General features: G+C 41.7%; 1 protein-coding gene across 5 annotated transcripts in view; it reads left to right on the forward strand.

Annotated features, from left to right (window-relative positions):
• STARD13 (StAR related lipid transfer domain containing 13) overlaps positions 1-23122 on the forward strand; it is a 260589-nt gene extending 237467 nt beyond the window's left edge. For 3 of the 5 annotated variants that reach the window (XM_055137496.1, XM_055137490.1, XM_055137519.1), the window contains exons 6-14: positions 15-188; positions 1269-1485; positions 11246-11444; positions 15589-15799; positions 16950-17064; positions 17988-18209; positions 19237-19454; positions 21702-21878; positions 22646-23122. In XM_055137496.1, the coding sequence (XP_054993471.1) occupies positions 15-188; positions 1269-1485; positions 11246-11444; positions 15589-15799; positions 16950-17064; positions 17988-18209; positions 19237-19454; positions 21702-21878; positions 22646-22763 (1651 nt within the window). In that variant the 3' untranslated portion in view covers positions 22764-23122. The remainder of the gene's footprint in view (positions 1-14; positions 189-1268; positions 1486-11245; positions 11445-15588; positions 15800-16949; positions 17065-17987; positions 18210-19236; positions 19455-21701; positions 21879-22645) is intronic. The other 2 variants (XM_055137511.1, XM_012931831.2) reach the window with 1 other exon arrangement.
• The last annotated feature ends 264 nt before the right edge of the window (positions 23123-23386 follow it).

The following is a 23386-nucleotide window of genomic DNA, read 5'->3' on the forward strand; positions in this document are numbered from 1 at the left end:
TCTTTCTGCTCCAGGCGCCTCCGCTGGGACAGTTTCCAGCTCTCCCACCAGCCTCAGCCATCCACAGCGTCACCCCACATCAGCAGCCAGACCGCCGGCCAGCTGAACCTGCTGCAGCGCTTCTCGCTGCTCCGCCTCACGGCCATCATGGAAAAATACTCTATGTCCAATAAACACGGCTGGACATGGTATGTAGCATCTCCACGTGGGAGGGGTCATTTGTCCTAATGCCAAGTCTATGATTGCAAAAGCTTCAGTATTTATTCTCTGATTTCCAAGAGTCCTGGACATTGCTCCCACTGTCCATGTGAAAATAATGCCCCGGTTCTGCCTTATCCTCTCCCTCTGGGCTGCCATGACTTGGATGTGATATAGCCTGCAGGAAGCATGGCTTTATTTGTAGCTCTCTGCTGGTTTCCAGGGAAAGCAATCAGACTCTCCAAAAGGAAAAAAAGACAAGTGAAGGGTAATTAATTGTGAAGAGAGGAATTAAAAATAAACTTGCCATAAGATAGTACTGGCAGTTTGCAAAGAAACATCTGTCACTTGCAACTTCTGGCCTAATGCAGAACTCACTAACTCAGAACTTAGTGCATTGATTCACTCACAGAGCATTTAACTTTCCTAATGTATTTTGGCTATTAGTTTAATGGCAAATACAAACTAGAATATGCAGTAAATCTTTGTAATAAGGACTGGAGAAGCATATGTCAGGACTTGTATGTGAACCCATTTTTGATGCCCTGGTAGATTTAAAAATATGTATATAATGTGTTTTTAGTTGCCCTGTTATGTATAGCAAAGAATGACTGATATTTTATTTAAAATATTTTAGGAAGCAATTAGTTGCATGGTGAAATCAACATATGCTTGGGTATTATACATTTTTGTGAAAAGTACAGATGATTCCAGGAAAGCTAAAGATAGATGTTTTTCATCTTCTCCCCTCTCTGTTCTTCATTCCCAACCAAATTTCTTGTTGTCATTTTGAATTTGCTGTGCTTTGTCTTGTTGAGAACTTTGAAGCATTTATCACTTGAGAGAGGTGTCAGTCATGATGAGGTTCGAAAGTCACCTACTTGCTGGGAAAACAGTCGTGAAAACATTCCGCTAATATGAGTAATGCTCTTAGAGGTCTCACGCTCAGGCAAGGGGCACACATTGAATTTCCATGTAATGTGATTAATTAGGAGAGAACTGTGGAATTTTGCCTGTGCCTATGGGGTATTGCAACAAAAGCTTGGCTTCCCTCTCTCTTGCTTTCACAGCCTGTCTCCACGGTGTGCCCCCGGAGGCAGGCGTGACCTGGTTTCTGTGAATTCTAGGTCGGTTCCAAAGTTCATGAAGAGGATGAAAGTTCCTGATTACAAAGACAAGATGGTCTTTGGCGTTCCTCTTATAGTTCACGTCCAGAGAACGGGACAGCCTCTGCCTCAGAGTATTCAGCAAGCACTGAGATACCTACGCAGCAAATGCCTTGATCAGGTACGGTCATCATCCCAAGTACAGGCTGACAGCTGTAGAACAAGTCAGGCTGGTCCAATAGCCAACAAAGACATGTTTCATAGTGAATATTTTGTTTCTTTTTGCTTCTTGTTTGGTTGGTTCCCAGAGATGTGTGGTCAGGCATTACTCCTGCCTCTACTCAGGAATCACTCCTGAGAGTGCTTGGGGGACCATGTGGGATGCTGGGGATCAAACCCAGGTTGGCTGCTTGCAATGCAAGCACCTTGTCTGCTGCACTATCATTCTGGCCCAATGAGGTAAATATTTTGATCAGGTTACATCATTGTCAGTCTGTTTGAGAATATTCGCTCAGTGGCAAATTGATTGGCTCCCTGGAGTGACTATTGAGAAAGTGAATGTTGATGATCTATACTTGTGATATCTGTGACATCTTAACCTTAATCTTGTGATATCTTAACCCCTAAAAACTCGGGGTTAAGCTGTATTCTATATTTACTGTTTAATCTTTGTCTCAAAACTGCTATCAGTTTTGTAGTACTTTTATCCATGTTTTATTATTTTTTGAAAATTTTGTTTGTTTGTTTGTTGCCTTTTCGGGCCACACCTGACAATGTTCAGGATTTACTCCTGACTACTGCTCTCAGGAATTACTCCTGGTGGTGCTCAGGGGACTTTATAGGATGCCAGGAATTAGACCTGGATTGGCTGTGTGCAAGGCAAATGCCCTACCCACTGTACTATTACTCTAACCCTTGAAAATATTTTTCCTCAATGTATTTAAACACCGTCACTGTCATCCCGTTGCTCATCGATTTGTTTAAGCAGGCACCAGTAACGTCTCTCATTGAGAGACTTATTGTTACTGTTTTTGGCATATCCAATATGCACGGGTAGCTTGCCAGTCTCTGCTGCGCGGGCTCCATACTCTCGGTAGCTTGCTGGGCTCTCCGAGAGGGGCGGAGGAATCGAACTCAGGTAGGCTGCGTAAAAGGTGAATGCCCAACCGCTGTGCTATCGCTCCAGCCCTATTTAAACACTATGGTTTACAAAGTTGTTCGTGATGATTTAGGCATTCAGTATTCCAACACCAATCCTGTCCCCACTGTCCCCTTCCCTCCACCATTGTCTCCATTTTCCCAACCACCCTTCAAGCCTGCCCCCATAGCAGGCCCACAATAATTTGTTTTATGTTGCTTGTTACCACTAAATAGCTAACAGAATGATAAAAAAAAAATTCCATAGAAGAAAATTGTTGTATCTCACCATGGGGACATTAAGTCCTTGTCTAAGGATTTACAAAGATGTCGTTACAAGTTAAGCCTTCTGTGTTATGTTTTTTTTTTTTTAAGTCAATATTTGTTTCTACATTACATCCCATCCAATCTGGTGTGCTACCACTGGGATGTCAGTGTTGTCGATTTTGGAGATGTTGCACAGCTGTGAATGTGCCAGAAATTCCAGAATATTTACCAGGGCAGTAGGGCCAGAGGAACAGTGGCAGTGATGGTGGAAGTAGCTCATGAGGATGGCTCCCTGGGCTTCTAGCATTACAGGAAGGTGGGGGAGGTCACCAATCCTGACTCCAAGAAGATCTGGAGATTTTGTTTGTTTGTTTTGCTTTTTGGGTCAAACCTCGGATGCACAGGGCCACTCCTGGCTCTGCACTCAGGAATTAGCCCTGGCAGTGCTCAGAGGCTCATATGGGATGCTGGGAATCGAACCCGAACCCAGGTCAGCAGGTCTGGAGTTTTCAGCCCCAAAGTTTGTGTACCAGAAATTCTCAGCCAGTTAGGTTCTCTCGAGAGCTGAGTCCTGAGTCAGTGGAGTCTGGCAGAGGTGTGGCCCCAGCTTTGGGGGTGGGAATGACTTCCTGGGCTCTGTTTGGGCAGGAGCTGGCTTGTCCCCCCTCCAGAAATTTCCCCATATGTTTCAGCTAGGAGTGGGTATCCTAGAAATTTTTGTGGCTAGTGGATCTCTTTCAAGACTTATTTGTGAGTCTCTGGAATAAGGACAGTAGATGAGCTTATGGTGACAGTGTTGAGTCATGGATCTGGCTGCCCAGGCTTCTCAAAGTATGGGGAGGTGGGGAAAGGCCACCCCACCCCCTCCCTTGAAAATATTTTTAATTGATTTTGCATCCTAAAGTTATTGCAAACATAACCTTGACAGTACATGCTGTACCCTCAGGTTTTTATTCCCCCCCCCTTTTTTTAAAAAAAAAAAGCAGTATCATGACTAGGAAAACTAAAGACAAATTTATTGATATCTTTTTAAAAATGTATAAATAACATTTTAAAACAGTATCAGCTAAATCAGATATCCCATCTTATAGAAGTGGTTGGAAACCTAAAGCTAAACAAAGTATACCTGAAAAATAATACAGCAGGTAGGGCGTTTGCTTTGCACATGGCCAACCTGGGTTCCATCCTTGACATCCCATATGGTCTCCCAGCAACACCAGGAATAATTCCTGAGTGCAGAGTCAGGAGTAAACCTGAACATTCTGGGTATGGCCCTTCCCAAAATACAAACAAAATAATGAGAAACAACAACAACAAAAAACAGTGGGTAGGGATTATTTTCTGCCTCCAAGACTGCTTAGAGACCCCTGAGACAGGATTCTATGAACAGACTCATATCGGACCCTTGTTGTGATTTATAAGCCAAGAATTGGCTCCTCCAAATTTGTACGTGTTAATTTCTTTGCTATTCTGTCCAAAGTGAAAGCCATGCTTGATAAATCGCAACCTTGAATACCAGGAATGTTTTCAGTCCCTTTATTTTAAAGTGGCTTTTGTTCATTTTAGTATCATGTGAGAATCTGTCCCAACTAAGATTATGTGTGATTTTAATGATTAATTCTTGACCTTGGGCTCAGAAAACATGAGCTCACTTGAAGTAAATGACATGAACTCATAGATTCTGGCTATATTTATTGTAGCTACCACAATAACTGAGATTGCACTTCCAATCAGATTTCTTAATGAGTCAGGATATCAGTTTTCGGTAGAATAGAAGTTACTCTGCATTTGATGCTGTCTATGAAATGGCTGCATTAACACCTTTTCCCTGGCCACTTCTAATTTATATATACATACATATACATTATTCCACATTTAAATTTTAATGGTGGAGAGCAGGAATGGCTGCTGTTACTGTTATCCTGATGGTTATTTGTTTTGAGAAATGGCATTAGTACATTGCCATTTTTCTAAAACAGGAGTGCTTTATCAAGGGTACATAGTAAACAAAGGTAAATGACTTGGAGTATTTTACTTGGAAAAAAAATTTGAAGAAATGGACTCAGATGAATATTGGGGAAAGAAAGTTAACCCTATTATCTTTGACAATCCTAAAAGTATTGCAAATATATACTTGTTAAAGGATGCTGGCTTTATTGTGCTTTTGTGGAATTGTTGGTACAGACCCAAGATCATATTTTGTGGAAGGAGCCTTTAGGTCAGACCCATTTTTACAAGCTTCTGAATTGTCATAAGAATTATCAGATTCATCCTCCATTGCCTGAGTCACTTAGAGGCTTTTATTGTGCCTTTCATCAAGCACTAGTAACTGTTTTATTCTAAACACTGTGAATTACTAGCTAATGCTTAATAGCAAAATTCTACTAAGAGTAAACATTATTTTCTCAGAAATGCCTAGTAGAAATGCAGTCTATTCCACCATTAGTTCAATAATAATAACCTCTCCTAAGATCCCAGAATGCTTCAGGTATTGCACTAAAGTATTTCACTTTTATTGCCTTGTTGAACCTCACACCCACACGTGGCTGTGTTAGTTTCCAGGAGGTAATAGTGAAGCCAGCACTTGCTTCAGTTTAAGTATAGTCAAGATTTTAACCCCTGCACTCTGCTTCCACCTTTATAATTTTTTGTTTGTACCCAGTGAGATTTGAGATGATTCTGAGGGACACACTCACAAATTCGCTGTCAGCATATTGCTGATGCTGTTAACCATTGACTCATGTAGAGTCCATTTTTAAAAAACAGAATATTTTTTTTACTCTAATCTCAGCTCCTTAGATCACCGTGTTTTTCTTGGACAGTGTATGTGTTCTTATACTGTAACACCAGACTTATTCAACTGGATATGCTTTTATCTCTATACTTGTTGCAGAAAATATTAAGCCCAGTGCATGTTCTGCCCGTAGTAAATATATGTAATTTAGAAGTATGAAAATTATGTATAAACCTTATTTCTAGTTTCAACCACCTTTTCCTGTCTTTATTTTCTTGCTGCTCTTATTTTCTTTCCTGTTACCTTTAACTATATAGCACATCAATCATGCATTCTGCTAATTTTGAATAATTCTAACGGATAGCATTATTATCACTTCTCTAATTAGGCCCCCTCTTCTGTCTGAAACAAAAGTCATATAAAGAGAGAGAAGATTAGGAGACACCTCTATTCACTGCTTTGCTCCCAGTCTCTACTTCAAGCCAACAACTATTTTTGACATCTGAAAGAACACTGTGCTACATGAAAGCACATTGGTTAAGCTTTATAGGAGATCAACAAATTTTAAGGGAATAATTGTTGGTTCTCCATGGACCCAAAAGGATGACGGCAATCCTTTCCTTGTATCAGTCAAAAGTAAGAAACTGTAAGGTTTCAAAGGAACTGCCAAAGTAGCTGTCACTGCCTTATAAGGATCTCAACACAGGCAGGATTTCCAACTCCACTTTATCAACTGGATATGTTTTTATCTTTATATTTGTCCAAGAGGAAAGCATAGAGGGACCCGGAGCAATAGTATAATGGGTAGGGGGTTTGCCTTGTACACGGCTGACCCAGGTTCAATTTCCAATGTCTCATATGGTCTCCTGAGCATACTAGGAGTGATTTCTGAGTGAAGAGCCAAGAATAATCCATGAGCATTACTCTGTGCATGCAACTCTCCACACACAAAATAATAAGAAGAAAGCATAGAGACCACTCCTCTGCTTTCTGTGAAAAAGAAAGGGGGGGTCGTGTGCAGGGAAAACTAGAGAAATGAAAGAGAGAGAGAAGAGAGAGAGAGAGAGAGAGAGAGAGAGAGAGAGAGAGAGAGAGAGAGAGAGAGAGAAACTGGGCTTGAGAGAGAGTCTGTTTAGAGACTTTTAGAGTGAACAATGGCAAAAGCCTATGTATCTGAAACAAAAGGACAAAAAGGATTGAGGAACAAACATGCATAGTCTAGAGAAATGTTTGTTACCAACAGCCCCCACTTTGAACCAAAAAGATTCAAGCATGCATCTCAAGGTCTTTAGTTGCTGTATTGTAGAAGTCCAAATGTCTCAGAATATCCTTGTTTAAATAACAATTGACTGGCTGCTTTGCTGTCTTTCTTTACGTGGTCTCCTGAAACCACCATCCACAACTTTCCAAGATTTTTCTCTTGGTCTCAAGGAGGGAGCCTTCCTGAAATGAGCCGCTCCCCTTCCTATAATGTTAAGCATTCGTCTCACATATAAGCATTTCTGGCAAAGTAATGAATTGCCACAGAACCCTGAAACCTTGGGAACATGTCACCTCCTACACTCCCAAGTACAGAGCAGTTTATATATGATGAAACGCAGTGTATCCATTTTAGCCCTTGCAGCTGGCAGTAGATGAAATAAGGAAGTTTAGCGTTCGATTATGAACCATTTGTATTCAGACAGCAGTGCGTGAGAGGAGCCTAGCTTTGTTGGCTGAACCTTTATTTCCGCCCTAAATCAAGTGAATCTGCACAAAAGGATAGGTTAGACTGAACTCCTGATGAATGTGAAGCCACTGCAGCAAGAAGCTAAGCCTGCACTGCTCAAAATCAGAATCCACCCCATACTGTTCTTAGGAACCATTCTCTTTCTGAATGAAACCAACCTTTCTTCGTTAGCCGAGCACATTTCTAAAGAAAAGGAAATGGAAGTCACGATAAACATCATTAAGTACAGAAAAGATTAGCATAAACAGGATGCCAAGCAGGAGATTTAATATTATTAGATGAAATTTGAATTCTAATGTAGCACTCATGCCCAACCTCTCCTCCTAATGGAATAGTAAGTTTTAAAAGCCCAATTAGGCTAGGAAGACTCTTCACACTCTGCACACTGCCCATTCATCACTTTCCCCGTTGCCAGTCTCAGATAAAATGAGGCAGGCTCTGGGGCCTCTTCTTAAATTATACCTTGCCTGCTTACTTTGTTCATGGCTGGCATTTTAGTTGAAAGACGAAAGAGAGGGGAAAGTAAAGCTAGGCCACCGGAACATTCATTCCTCATCCTTTCGCCTTCAAAGTCAGAGATCACATGCAAGAGAGATGAGATGCCTGTTAAATGAATTTTGCCTTGCCTTGCTGACACTATTCCTTCCTTACAAAGCAAGTACTGAACTGTGCTTTAAAGGTAGATAAGCACAGGACCTGCTATGTAATTTGTGGGGGCGTGCACAAAATGGAAATTTGATATCCTTTATTCAGAGAATATTAAGAATTTCAGCAAGGTGACTGTAAAGCATTAAGTCAAAGGTATGACCCATTGTGATTAGTCCTCTCCCCACCAGGGACAGACATGGAGGTAACAGAGAGATATTGCACTGACGTTCATAGTCCTCCCAATGAGAAATTTGGGCCTGCTTCCCTCTGATGTAAGAAGGGAGGCATTCTCAGAAATAATGGATTATATGATGGCTTCTCTCGTTTTCCATTTTTATTGGGGAGTAGTGGGGAGCAAACCCCATATACACATTTCTCACTGATTTGAAAACCTTTTGAAGCTGAAATGATGACTAAATGCCACCACTCATGGTTGTTTGGGTTTTTGGTTTAGGGGTCACATCCGGTGGTATCAGGCATCACTCCTGGTGGATTCTGGGGAATTAAACCCAGGCTCACAGCATTTGCAAGGCAAATAACCTACCTACTATACTATCTCTCTAGTCCCCATAGTTGTTTTATAAAGGTAGAAAGGAAAAGCTTTTCTCTCCCATGTCCAAAGTTCCATCGCATTAGAAGAATCTTCCATTGACCATGTCCAGGGAGTTATCCATGGCAAGTAAAGAAGTTCCAGCTACAGTGTTCCAACAATGAGCACTGTATAGTGTGCTCATGTAACAAGTCGGGCCAGTTTTGATGCTTAGGGGCAGGGTTCCATCTTTCCCTTGTGCATCTTCAGGCATCTGGAATCTTTTTGATATCAGACCACCTTTTCCTTTTTTAGATTGAGGAAAGAAATTCCTTCTGTGCTTGAAGTAAAAATCCACAGAACCTGCCAATAGCTCTCACATGTCCTAGACGAGGAGGATGGAAGGGAAAGGTTACTGTTAGAATTCAAGGCAGAACAAATACATACCTGCTAACCCTCTGGATACCCTGTGATCTAAGTCAGAACAAGCAGCTCGGTGCTTGCAGCTGGAGTGCCCCAAACATGTCTCAAATAATTAAAATAACAATATTTGCTGAAAGGAGAAAGAAACTTGGAAACAGAACAATGCAGAGGAAACAGGGCTGGGATGTGTGTGTGCATGCACTTTAGCCTGCACCAAGGGACGGAGCCCGTAGGACAAGGATGCAGTGGACAAACAGGACCCATATTGGATCTCAACATACCAGCACTTAGCTGCTTTATCGATTTTATAGATCCCAAGCAGTATTTCTCTGCTCTTAAAAAATACAACAGTAACAAGTAATAACAAAAATGTTCCAAGGGAATTCTACCAATTCACATGAGGAGAAACATGAGTCACACTTAAGAATTCACCTTCAGGCCTTTTGGTTCTGAGAACTCCCGTGTAGTACAGCCCCATGGCACTGTCCCGGGCCTCCTTCCAGAGTTTGAAAACTTGAGATATAAACAAGCAGAAGATGAATTTCACTTCAGTAATCACTCATTCGACATCTTGAATGTTTCTTTTGATAATACAAGCTCTCCTGCACTTTGGATGCAATGGGAAGAGTTACGAAAGGAAGAGAAGTGTCTTGAGAATCTTTCTGAGGTGTCATCAAAGTGTGCAAAGGCTTCGCATTTACCAGCCATTCCAAACTCATGCAGTTTAAAAAAGAAAAGGAAAAATATAGCGATTAATGTTTGACACATATGCCTGAATATCCCGATCTCTGTGGAATTAGTGTACTAAGTCTCGGAATGCAAAGAAGTATTACTAAGAAATCTGTTTTTTACTGCCACACAATGTAGTAGTGTATCATTTCCCTTGCAATCCATTCAGCTGACTTATACAAAACCCCAAGTATTCCCTAATTGCTTGGAAGTCTTCCCTGATTGTTTCTGCAATTTCAGAGAATTAGGGCTGCTAGGAACCATGAGAGTGCTCTTCCAACACCTAAATTCAGAGGGAGGCCGACCTGGCACACAGAGCTGCGGATGAGATGAGCTGGCAGCTTCCCCAGGTGTAGAGAGGGTCAGACAACTACTGCTTACCTGTCTGACCACCTGGAAATGCTTCTCTTTTGCTTTATGGAAAGGTGCCACCTTCTAGGGAGTGAGGGAAGTGGAGATTGAACATTGAATAACATTGTGTTATGCCACTCAGTGCCTGGCGGGCACTGAAAAACAGCAGACAAATTAATTCATTCTAATCCCAGGCTCCTAGAGTAATTTAATTCTGTTTTGGGCAGAGGAAACTTCCAGAGTAGGATGGGCTCTGGTAGCCGAGAGGATACTCCTGCCAAGGGCTCCACCACACCCATTCATGGAGGGGCATTGGCTCCTTGGTGCCTGATAATTCATTGATTTGTCAGGGGGAGGAGCAGTCTAAGGCCTAAGGATGGAAAAGTCATAAAACAGTGGCCTGAAGTCTAAAATAAAAAAAACACTCAAAAATTATTTCCTCTAGTGTTAATATCTATAATAACTAACCATTTGGGGATGCACCAAACCTCCCACTGAAGGAACTTTCTCAAAGCCCCAGCCCAAAGTGTAGACACTAGCAATCAGAGAACGTGTCTGTTCTCACGATGACTCCCAGCAATGATAAGTAAGTCAGCTGACATCATGAGGGTATGCGTATCGCTGTAGATACCAACTTATCATGGATGCTTCATCACTGTCAGCAGCACTGTCAGCACTGTCGTCCCATTCCTCATCAATTTGCTCCAGGGGCACCAGTAACGTCTCCATTGTGAGACTTGTTGTTACTGATTGGGCATATCGAATACGCCACGGGTAGCTTGCCAGTCTCTGCCATGTGGGCGAGATACGCCCAATAGCTTGCCAGGCTCTCCGAGAGGGGCAGAGAAATCGAACCCAGGTTGGCCGCATGCAAGGCAAATGCCCTACCACTGTTATCACTCCAGCCCACTTCCTGGATAATTCCATGAAATAGTAACACCTACTTTATTACAGAACCTTACAGGTTACAAAGCTCAGCACATGATCATCTTCCTTAGACTTCGTAATAGCTTTTTAAGGTAGGGTATTATTGTATTTTTGTTACTGGGGAGTCATCACCAGTGGGGCTTGAGGTCTGTTCCAAGCCTGGTTTGGGATCACTCCTGATTTGGGAAATATAGGATGCTGGGGATTGAAGCCAGGGTTCCAGCTCTTCGAGCTATCTTCCCAGCCCAGTACTGTTATTCTTATCAGCATTTTATAGGAGAGGAAATTGGGTTGCAGTTACTACCCAAAGTAGTTAGACTAGTAAGTCACAACTGTGTATTGGGATGCTGTTTTAGCACCCAGCCCTGGCCCAGGCCTGCTCTACTCCCACGATACTAGGTATAGAGAGGAGCTGTCTGGGAAAATGACTCCCTCTTTGACATGTGCCTGTAACTTGTTTCATTCAGGTGGGTCTTTTTCGAAAATCTGGTGTGAAATCTCGAATCCATGCTCTGCGTCAAATGAATGAGAACTTCCCTGAGAACGTGAGCTATGAAGACCAGTCTGCTTACGATGTCGCAGATATGGTAAAACAGTTCTTCCGGGACCTTCCAGAACCTCTTTTCACAAATAAACTCAGCGAGACCTTCCTCCACATCTATCAGTGTAAGTAGACATAATGCAGGTCAGGGTTTTTTTACGTGCACCTGTTCACCTAAAGAGTAATTCCATGGATTGTAACCAGTAATGTATGAACACTACAGGTACACAAGACTTGTGATTCTGTGCTCCTTTTCTGATGTGAGTCTTGTTCAGTTGATATGGAACTTTCCAGGCCTTATTTGATGCATTGGAAATCAAAATCTTCCTCCACAATAGTATTTGTGTAAGATCTGAAACTAATTTTTAATTTACTTTTAATAAATATAAAATGAAATGGAGACACAATAAAAAGTTTATCATGGATAATTTTTAATCTTATTTACCTTTATAGAGTAATATTACTATATCTTTATACAGAAATCATTTCTGTGTTCAACAGCAAAGTGTATGACTTGCTTGCATGAAACCTGGGTTTAATCCTTACACTGTGACAATCAAACAAACAAATGAACAATTCAAATAGGTATTTTTAGAAGATAAATCAAATTATACTTATAATATATAAAATTCAGACCTAAATGTGTTAAGATGACTAGAAAAAAGTAAATATTTTTTAATACAGTGCGTTCTAATTGGTGGAAAACCAAAGAAGGCTTTAAACTTAATTTTTAAGCTTAAACTTAATTCAACTAAGTTTTTTCAGTTGAAATTTCTGTCAGGTGTGATGTAATTGATTACTTAACAAGGCCCTAATAATCATGAAAATAACAATCATTAATTTAAAGTCCTATGTAGCTAAAGGTAGTTACAAAGTGTGAGAGATACTATAAATGAATACATGACTTTTTTCTAAATACAAAATGTTATGATTATAATTTATTTTGATCTTTCAGCTTGATTCTTTACATGTCCACACACATGCACACTGATACACACACACACAGAGCATATAGGCTTTGAATATTCACAAATCTGCCTACAATGAACCTCAATGTAGAAAAGATCCAATTTGAACACCTCTATCACAGAGTTTTGTAGTAAATGTGCCTCAGAAGTCTAAAATAGTGCACATTCAAAAAGGATTATAATAAGTACCACTTGAGAAACAGATAATGTGGTGATCCATTTAATAAATATTGTTTTTGTCAGAGTGGATAAGTTAAGTTAGTGGTACATGTTGCTAGCATCCCAACACAGGTATATGACATTGTTGCTGTATCTTTCAGTGAAGCTTCCCTTATGGTTAGGAGCGTATATGAATAAGCATATATCAAAAGCATATATGAGTCTTTATATTAAATCATAAGGTTTATTGTAGTCTACAGTTAAAGTCAGATTATTTCTAGGAGGTAAATGCTTCTGGCCCTTACTCTGAGAGTCATGAGCAAGAAGCCAGATGAAAGCAGAGTTGGTTTAGCTGAGCAAACATTTACTGAGTTCCACTGACATGCAGGCCAGCCTGCCGAGCTCTGCACTCAGCCTCGGGCTGGGAAAAACTGACTCTGCTTAAAGATTTGACAACTAGAAAGGGCAGAGATTCTGGCATGAATCACTGTAGAACAACAGGATTGGAGATACCCATGAGAGAATTGCAAAGAAAGCCCTGAAAAGGTTTTTAAAATGAGGAATAAAAATGAGGTAGAGACAATGGCAACTAAAGGTTGAGCCATGTAGGGAACATGCTGGGGACAGGAGCAGAGTAAACATGTGTCCAGGAATAGCAGGGTGAATATCTGGCTTGCATGAACTGTACAACGAAAATGACACTGAGAGCCAAAATGGGGACCATTCCAGGAAGAGCACTGAATATTAAGACAAAGTGTTTATACTTGATGCATTGAGCATCTAGGCACACTTGTATTGTGCAAGGTCAGCTGCACTCAGATAAAAAGACAGAACCAAAAATCTAACAAACAGTGGTTGAAACCATGTGGGTATTATGTAATGACACATGACAAGAAATCAGGAATGACGTAAGTCCAGAGTTGGTTCGTTCCATAGCCCAGTGGTGCCAGAGCTGACATCAGCCTCATTTGGTTGTCCCCTTAATAAGGTTGTGATATGATTGTTACTACTTATAATTAGCATGTCTTCCAAAAATCACATTTAAAAATAAGAGGACAGAAGGGCTTCTCCCTGGGCATATTTCTCTTTTCAGTAGGGAGTTAATTTGCCCAAGCACCCATTTTTTTTTTTTTGATCCCATGAGATTCTGAGTGCTTATATTTGTCTCCGAAGCCTGTCATTGCAAAGACAATGGGCTTACGTGCTATGGGCATCCCTCTGGTTACATGAAATCCCTCTGGATCCATGAAGTACATCTTCCCTTGTAATGTGAGCGTTTTTCAGCCCACAGATAAACAGAACAAGTGTTTCCTTATGAAGGAAAATAGGCGGGATGATTGTTTAGTTGGCAGCTAAGCTTGCCTCTGCTACAAGGGTAAATATTCATCAGAACTGCTCTTTGAACCATGAATCTAAAAGCAGTCAATGTGATGTCTTGCACTGGTTAAGAACAGAGGGTCTAGGAACTAATCTCTGATTACCTCAGTAATTTCCCTCCATGAGATTGGATTTACAGAGGTCTATGGATAGATTCTACAGTCAATGTTTCCAAACTCTCTTGTGGAAGAACAATTTTGTTTAAACTCTGCTACTTCTTAGACTTTCTTCAAATGATTAATTAGAATTAAGTGTTCAATAATGAAAATATTTTAAGCACACTGGTCTACAGGAGGGAGAATGATGAAGAGATTAAGTATTAATGATTTTTTTAATTGAATTACTATGAGATACACAATTACAAAGCTGTTTATGGTTGGAAATATCACTGATTTTTAAGGCTTGATAACTAGCATAAAGGAAGGGAAGATACTGATACAAGAAAAGGTGTGGGAGAGAGGTGCTCAGAATTGAACTGACTATTGAGTTTTAGGCACCTAGAGCTATCCACGGTGGTTGCAAATTATTAATAGATCTAAAAGACTCCCGAGAGCCAAGAAAGGCAAGAACCACAGGTGTAATGCATTAACAGAAAGCTCAATGAGAATAGGATCCAACATTTATGCTGAATTTAGGGATTAACGGTCAACCATAGCAAACATTTCTCTTTTTTTATTTTTTTGCAAACAATAGTTAACAGAAGTCATTTTCTGAAGAATAAAGGAACCATGAGTAGAAAGGATATTGAGACAACACATACCAGTGACAGATGCCTCTTTTATAAGATTGGCATATAAAGTGAAAGTTGACAATCAACATTTAACAATGTACATTAGATTTTACCTAAGGCAGCTTACTTAAGAGCAGTTCAGTGACTCAAGCTGAATTTACCAAACTTTCTCGCAAGCTTGAAGTCATTACTAGTGCCTGTTTTTGCTTCAACAACCAGGAAGAAAGGTTTGAGCTACAAAATTTGAACAAAATGTTTTGCTTGTTCCAGTTATAATGGGGGTGGGAAAGGGTTTCAGAAGCATGGTCAGGAGGCAGATATTTTCTAGAAGTGTGGATTCACTGACCCCCACCTGCTTGACCTCACATTTCCTAGTTCATTGGACCAAGCAGATAGGATGGCCCACTTAGGGGCGAGGCTGCAGTTCACTGCCATGACAACTTCCAAACTCCATTCCACACTTCCTGGAGACTGAGCATCATTTCACAAGCTGTCTAGTCAAGAGAGTGGACAAGAGAGAAATCAAGGGGCTGGAGCGATAACACAGAGGGTAGGGTGCTTGCCTTGCATGCAGTCAACCCAGGTTCGATTCCCAGCATCCCATATGGTCCCCTGAGCACTGCCAGGAGTAATTCCTGAGTGCAGAACCAGGAGTAACCCCTGTGCGCATCTGTGCATCACCAGGTGTTACCTAAAAAAGAAGGTAAATTAAGTGGTAGAGATGCAGCCTGTCACTAACTCCCACCCTAGCAGAAAAGCCACCTGCAAAGCAGGTGATCTAGATACGGGTGCTAGTTGGGACCATGGGGCCTCCCCGCCCAGCTTTAACTCTCACGGCTAGAAGGCCGACAGCGACTGACTCCTTGATGTTAGCTGTGTCCTCATGAATGTTGATATCCAGGGTATCTCTGAGAGTGTTTCCTCCCTCCCCGCCTCCCTGCATCGGTAAGGGGGTGCTGGCTCACTCTCAACTGGCTCTTTCGGTGACAGTTCCCCCCGCCCCCCGCCAATGACCGGCCATCTGCTTTTTTGCAGATGTCCCCCAAGAGCAGCGGCTGCAGGCTGTCCAAGCTGCCATCCTGCTGCTGGCCGACGAGAGCAGGGAGGTTCTGCAGACGCTGCTGTGCTTTCTCCACGACGTGGTCAGCCTGGTGGAGGAGAACCAGATGACGCCCATGAACCTGGCCGTGTGTCTAGCCCCTTCCCTCTTTCATCTTAATTTATTGAAGAAAGAAAGCTCACCCAGGTGGGTTTTTCTTGGCAATAGCAGTAATTTTAAACCAAGAATTCTCCCTATTCATTAAAAAAAAAAAAATCTAATGTCATTTTTGCGTTTTCTTCCTTCTTTCTTTCCTTTCTTCTTTATTTCTTTTCTTTATTTTTACCTTCGTTCTTTTTTTTCTTATAGCTCAGTATGGCTTTTATTTGCATTTCCCTGATGATTAGTAACACTGAGCACCTTTTCAGGGACTTACTGGTCATTTCAGATTAACCCGTCTCTGACAAGCTTGCCAAGAACACACAAGCGGGAAAGGAAAGTCACTTTGGGAAAATTGGTTACCCACATGCCCAAGGATGAAACTGGACCTCTTTCTCACACTGCGCAAAAATCGACTCAAATGAAGTCAGCTTTTGCATGTAAAATGTAAAACTGAAACCACCAGCAGAAAACAGAGAAAGGCTTTCTTGATATTGGTTTTGGCAACAAATTTTTGGACATGACACCAGATAATGCTAGGTTCCAACTTGAGGATTTGTCAGTCCTTAATTTGTAATCAAAAAATATTTTGAGACAGCCAAATTCATATCGATCACTGTATGACTGAAATGCAAACACGAAAGTTCATAAGTATGTAACTGTACCTCACAGTGATTCACTAATGAAAAATTTAAAAAAAAAAAAAACAGCTGTATATAGCCACTCAAAAAAAAAAAAAAAGAGCAGCCTTAGATAATGTCTGCTATGGTCCAGAAAGCCTGAGGGAATTTTGTTTTGGGGTGTGTGTGTGTGTGTGTGTGTGTGTGTGTGTGTGTGTGTAGTAGCAGAGTAAAGTACACAAAGTAGTATTTTACCATCTTTAGAATAAAAAGGCCAGATTTAAGTCTCTAAGCACAGCAATTGAGGGTGAAGTGGTTTAAAACTTTGGAAAAGCAGATTAATCCTCCCCAGTGGTTGTTCCTGCCTTTGTGTTTTTCCAAGGTTTCTCATTATGAACTGTCAGATTCTGCCTGATTTAGAATATCTAAGATGTGTGGTCATTGTTTTTGTTTGGAAATGAGAACGTCTGGGATCTGGATAGCATCGGGTTTGAAAAAAAAAAAAAAAAGACTGAGCTCTGTATTGTGAAAAGCACTTCGGTTTGGGAACCCACTCAGACTCTCCCCTTCAATTACAGAGTCATACAGAAGAAATATGCCACCGGGAAGCCAGATCAAAAGGACCTCAATGAGAATCTGGCTGCTGCTCAGGGACTGGCCCACATGATCATGGAATGCGACAGACTTTTTGAGGTGAGCAAAAGACTTAACTGCTTTCCTTATAGTTCTTGGAACAAGATAAGACGCCTGGAATGGTTGCTACATTTATGGTCCGTATCTGTTTGTTCCTGATTGTATAATGATAGGAATACACTCTATAGCTCTGGTCTTTGTCTCCAAGAAATATAAGGTACTGGTTGAATAATTGAGATTTCACAGTTAAAAACACTTGGGGTCATGGTTATGATGCTTTTCATGAAAATAGTTGTATCACCCTCAATTGCCAGATTCAAAGCTAGATGGCTAATTATTTTATATTTGATTTTACCTGGGAACTTGATTAGGTTCATCTTCTCTGTGTTACTGTGTGTGTGTTTGTGTGTGTGTGTGTGTGTGAGAGAGAGAGAGAGAGAGATAAAGAGAGAGGCAGAGAGAGAGATATTGAGCTCTCTCTGTTATTTAGAATCAATGACAACTTATGAATATATACCCTAGTACGTTAAAGTAAGTGAATTCGATTTCAGGCATAGTTTTGGTGGTAAAAATGGACTTTATGTAAAAAAACTAAGTTTTGTATGTGGGGAAAAATGCAGATAAAGTAAAATTCTTTCTAAATCATATGTGATATTACTGTGTTTTAAGTTTCCTGAGCCCACTTTTTCCCAAGCTGAAAACAATATATATTAAAAATAAAATGGAAAGAATGAATTAGAGATCATTGCCATGTTTAGAATTATAAATGCAGCCCCAGAAATGGATTTTGTTATCTAATGTAGGGTGCAAAACCCTCACCCCTCACCCCACACCTTGTCATGGATCACAGAAAATATCTCCAACCTCACAGCCCTTATCCTGCTGCCCATGCTGTGGTGGTTGATGAAGTGGCTTTGTTTTCTTTGTGATCTAGGCCTTTTCATAGCTCATTGTGTTGCTTTTCTCCACATCCATTGCTTCAGGTTCCTCTTGAGATGGTCACACAATCCCATAGCTCCTATGTGGAGGCTGAGGTCCACGCTCCAACTCTGGATGAGCTGGGTACGCAGGTGGATGAGAGTGGGGCAACTTTCCACACTTACCTGGACCAGCTCGTCCAGAGCCTCCAGAAGGAAGCCAAGGAGAAGTTCAAAGGGTGGACAACGTGCTCCAGCACAGACAACACAGATCTTGCTTTCAAAAAGGTGATTGTGAGAGCAGGGAATAGGAAAAGTTAAGGCCAACGAGTTACATCTAACAGCCAAAAATTTGTTCTGGTTATGAAATGGTGACTCTCTTCTTCAAATGCATCCCCAATCAAGAAAATGGATCAAATAAAATTTAAAAAAAATAGCTACTAGGTTCACAGGGCTTAGCACATGTATGAACAGTGAAGTCACAGTACTGTTCAAAGACCACTCTAGAGCATGCCAAGTGACCCTGTTCCACATAATCAAACTGAGGAATCAGAATCTGAACTCATTAGATCCCAGACCTGCCATTTTCTTAACGGTGTGACATCATGCCATTCCCTAACATTTCTGTACCTCCGTTTTCCCATTTGCATCATGCACATTATAAAGCACTGCTGTCAAATGAAAACTATTTAAAAATAAAACGAGTGATCCACACAAATAGTACAATGGGTAGGGTGCTTGCCTTGCATGCAGCCAACCTGGTTCAATCTCTGGCATCTCAGATAATTCCAGGATCTCCATCAGGAGTGATCCCTGAGCAGAGAGCCAGGAGTAAGCCCTGATAACTGCCCAGTGTGACTCTAAAACAAAACAAACAACAAAAAATGGTACTGTGCATGCAGGAGCCCCAGGTTTGATCCCCAGCACCACATGGTCCCCTGAGCACCACTGGAAGCAAATCCCAAGCACTGCACTGGGAGTATCCCCAAGCACCTGGACGGAAGTAGCCCCTGAGCACTGCTGGGTGTAGCCCCCAAATTTTTTAAAATTAAGATTAGTGTCTGGCACACTACATAGTGTGTTGGTTATTATTGCTATATTTAGTAGATTAATAATTTTATTAATATTCACATTTTATTGTATAGTTAGTGGTTAATTTTGTAATCATTTTAAGCCTAGAGGATTGACATTTAGCTCTGAGACCTGAGGTACACAGAATCAGTCATTCCAGTCAGTGTGTTTTGAACATCTTGCGAGGGAAGGCAGGTTTCCTTTGAAAGCCACTGACTTCAGTCTCTGATGGTTTCTTTCCCAGGTGGGAGATGGAAATCCTCTGAAGCTGTGGAAGGCTTCTGTGGAGGTGGAGGCACCACCCTCAGTGGTTTTGAACCGTGTGCTGAGAGAGCGCCACCTATGGGATGAGGATTTTGTGCAGTGGAAGATTGTGGAGACGCTGGACAAGCAAACCGAAATCTACCAGTACGTGTTGAACAGCATGGCCCCGCATCCTTCCAGAGACTTCGTGGTTCTTAGGTAAGCCTGACTTTAGAGCTTAAGATATTCTTTTCAAAGACAGATAATGCAAACAGATTTAAGTATTTCTGAATTCATTCACCTACGTCCAGTCTCTGAGGGGAACAGGAAGTTGGCCCTCATTGCCCTCGGTGAAAACTGATATCACTATATTTCTGCCACATTTCCTACTTCTTCCGTGCAATTTACAATTCTTCCAGGTTCTCATATGTCCCCTTCCTTATAGCAAATATAGTTCAATAGGCCATAAGCATTGTCTATTTCTTTAAAACATGAGCTCAGGAATAACTGTTTGCCTAGTTGAACTGCCTGCCCAATTATGCAAATTAAATTGGATTGGCTCTTCTCCAAATTTTACTCTTTTCTTTCACTCCCACCCCTGGAAAACATGTCTTAATGTGTGTATGTGTGTGTGTTTGCGTGTGTGTGTGTGTGTGTGTGTGTGTGTTTGAAATTCTTAAGATGATCATGATTTCTCAGTTCATTCATGCAACTGCAAATGCTCAGAACTCATTAAAAGAAATGTTTTAAACATTCAGAACTCATAAAAGAAATATTAAAAGAAATGTTGTCATGGCCCAGAAGGTGCTACTGTTCGGAGACCATTGGGGCCCCTAAGTCAGATTCTAGGCCTGGCAAGACTTGTCTAGTCTTATATCTCTTGTCAAAATCTGGGGGCTGGAGTGATAGCACAGTGATAGGGCGTTTGCTTTGCACGCGGTCGACCCAGGTTCGATCCCAGCAACCCATATGGTCCCCCAGCACTGCCAGGAGTAATTCCTGAGTGCAGAGTCAGGAGTAACCCCTGTGCACTGCTGGGTGTGACCCCCCCAAAAAAAATCTGACTTCAGATAGATTTATGGATTGACCACCAGTCTCCAGATCTCTGGGGTTAGCATGGGACACTTGGCCATTGTTAGGAAGTTATAAGAACAGAATTCTGCACATAGCTTAGGGGATCAGAATTTAGTTAGAGAGAATAGAGGTTTGAAGATAAAAGAAACAATAAAATATAATTAACTACATATTTTCCTTTTTACTAGCAATTGGTTGCACCGAATATTATGTCTTCTTATAGTTTAGAGGTATAAAGATAGCCATTTCTGAAATTCCCAAGTGTGTACTGCAAGTAGTGTCTTTATGAAGCCCTTCTTGGTGGCGTTCTGGAGGTCACTTTCCACAGGACTCTTTATGCTTTTGGAATTGGCTCTTGAAACCTTGAATTTTAAGGGTCATGTTCTCCTAAATATATATATGAGTGTTTATCTTAGCAGCCTTGGGAGGCAGTGGAGAATATGGGAAGTTATACATTTGGCTTATTACCAGGGTTATTAGAACATAAGTCAGTTTGTGGGAGTTAAACTTCACAGCTTCACTCTTGCAAGCAGAAAATCTGATAGTTCTAAAATGGCAGCATGGGGCAGAACCCTGCTTCTTCCTTCTTCCGAGGTGGCCAAGGACTTGTATACAACCTCACTCCTTCTATCAATCCAGCAGTCCCACCAGGCTGCCCTTTATTAGACCCTTTCTTAGGAAATCATTCCATCCCTGCCTCATGCCAGCTTCTGTTGCGGTTCCTGGGGAGCAGCAGTGAACACAGCCGTCCTCGGGTGTTGCTGTGTGTAGACTTTATTAAGGAGAAAAAAAAGAAACAGTAATTAAAGGATTGACTTACGTAGCCCCCTTGGAGAAGACAGAGGGAGGCTAAACAGGGCAGGATTTTCAATGCAATTGTGAGGACTGAGTTTACCTCACTGGTATTTGAGAACGGCCCGTGGACTAAAGCTCTGAGAGAGAAAGACTTGACACCTGAGAGGATTCAAGATTAAGTAGATTGGGTCCCCACAACAGGAGTTATGGCCTTGATACAGGAAGGCTTTCTAGAAAGTGCCTTGTGTGGTGAGGAAGTCCACAGGCAGTGATACTTCCTATCAGCCAAGCGTCTCCATGTCCAGGCCAGCATAGGTGTGGCTGGTCTCCCTTGGGTTTGCTCCTCTCTTTATCCAAAGGCAGCTCTGAAGGGGGCAAGGCCATTTCTGACCTCTAAAGCTGAGACTGGAAACCCTTCCTTTGCACTGCATGTGTAAGCTACATACTTAGAGAGATCCAGAGCATGATGCGAGTGACTGGGATTGGAAGGGGGTCCAGGTCTCTGGCTGGAAAGCACTAGTGTAAACCTCAGTGTCTGTATTCAGCCTTTTCTCTGGGTCTCAGTGTCACTCTGATGTGTGGGTTGTTTTTCCATAGGTCATGGAAGACAGACCTGCCCAAGGGCATGTGTACCCTGGTCTCTCTGTCTGTGGAGCATGATGACGCCCAGCTCCTGGGCGGTGTTCGAGCCATGGTGATGGATTCTCAGTACTTGATAGAACCATGTGGCTCCGGCAAGTCGAGACTGACCCATGTCTGCAGGATAGACCTGAAGTAAGTGTGAGCTTAGGTTGGATGCTTGGTGGGGCTGTCAGCTTAGTGGCACGCTAACCCAAGCCCTTAATTTGTCCTAATCACCTGATTTCTTGTTTTTGCTAGACTTGACTTCTTTTAGACTTGTCCCCTTTATTGCCCTGAATAGACCTTGGTAGTTGATTTAATAAGCCTCCTCCCCTCTCTCTTTCCTCCTTTCCTAAAAATACTGAAGTTCTCCTACAAACTTTTGCATTTCTTTATTTCCAGTTTTGATTCCCCTCTTCCTATCCATGCTCCCCCAGACCCAAATGCCCGCCCCACACATGGCTGTTGTTGAGCAAATGCAGATTCCCTTCTCACACATCCTTGATGCCTGTCCCCTTTCATTATTCCCTATACACCATCAGTCTCCTGTGAGAAGATGCTCATTTAAAGCCTATGTGATGCCGAGCTGAGTTCTTGGTCTTAGCTGAAGTCTGATATGAACTGAGTTATCTCAGTAGCATCTAGATTCAGGTGCAACTTCCTGTTTCACCCTGAAGAGTTGGCATCATTTTAAGGGACCAGGTTAAGGCTGCAAAGATGGTCTGAATCTTTGGCAGACAAGACATCTCCATGGTGCCTGCTTTGAGAATGAGGTGCTCAGCCCTGGGGCACTCAGTGCCATGGCTTCTAGTGGCTGCCAAATATGATCAAAGCACAAGGACAAACCAGTCTGCCATGAAAAATTGTTGTGATTTGGTAAAAGGCTTTGTCCCACTTCCTTTCTTCTTTTGTCCCCACAGAGGTCACTCCCCAGAATGGTACAGCAAAGGCTTTGGACATCTGTGTGCAGCGGAAGTGGCCAGGATTAGAAACTCTTTTCAGCCCCTCATTGCTGAGGGTCCCGAAACTAAAATCTGAGTTTTCCCCAGTGTGACATCAAACTCAGGGAAGAGGAAGCAAAAGCAAGCACTTGTGGGAGAGCGTGTGCTCGGGAAACAGCAAGCGCAGGAGAGGACCGGCACGACCCAAGCCTGGAAGTGGGAACACTGCCAAGTCGGAAAGTTGACTGTAAAAGAATTCCAGAGAACTTCCCTAGCCTTCCTGGAGATGGCTGCATCCCAAACTAATAGAATATTTTTAAAAATCAGAACATTTATCTATATTGCTTAAAATTAAATGGATTGTTCCTTAATAATTTGCCTTGCCTAATTTGCTATTTAAAAGGCTTCTAAGAAGCATTTTCGTAACTGTAAATAAATGTATGTATAGCATCTGTATATATGTGTGTATAGCTATCTTTATTGTATATATGTAAAGTATCAATTTTATAAATGGTAGCTTATTTGGAAAAGAAACGTATCCAGCTCACTGAGTCCCTTCTATACCAGTCTTCCCAAGTGTCTCTGGACCCCATCTCACCACTGTCCCACCATCAAAGCAAACTCTACTGCTAACACCAAGGTGTCAAGCCATGTCACCCGTCAGTCTGCCCTGATACTAACCAAAGATGAGTCAACCAAAGGAAAACCATATTAAAGGGT

This window comes from Sorex araneus, chromosome 1 (assembly GCF_027595985.1).
Source record: "Sorex araneus isolate mSorAra2 chromosome 1, mSorAra2.pri, whole genome shotgun sequence".
In the NCBI taxonomy this organism is placed as follows: Eukaryota; Metazoa; Chordata; class Mammalia; order Eulipotyphla; family Soricidae; genus Sorex; species Sorex araneus.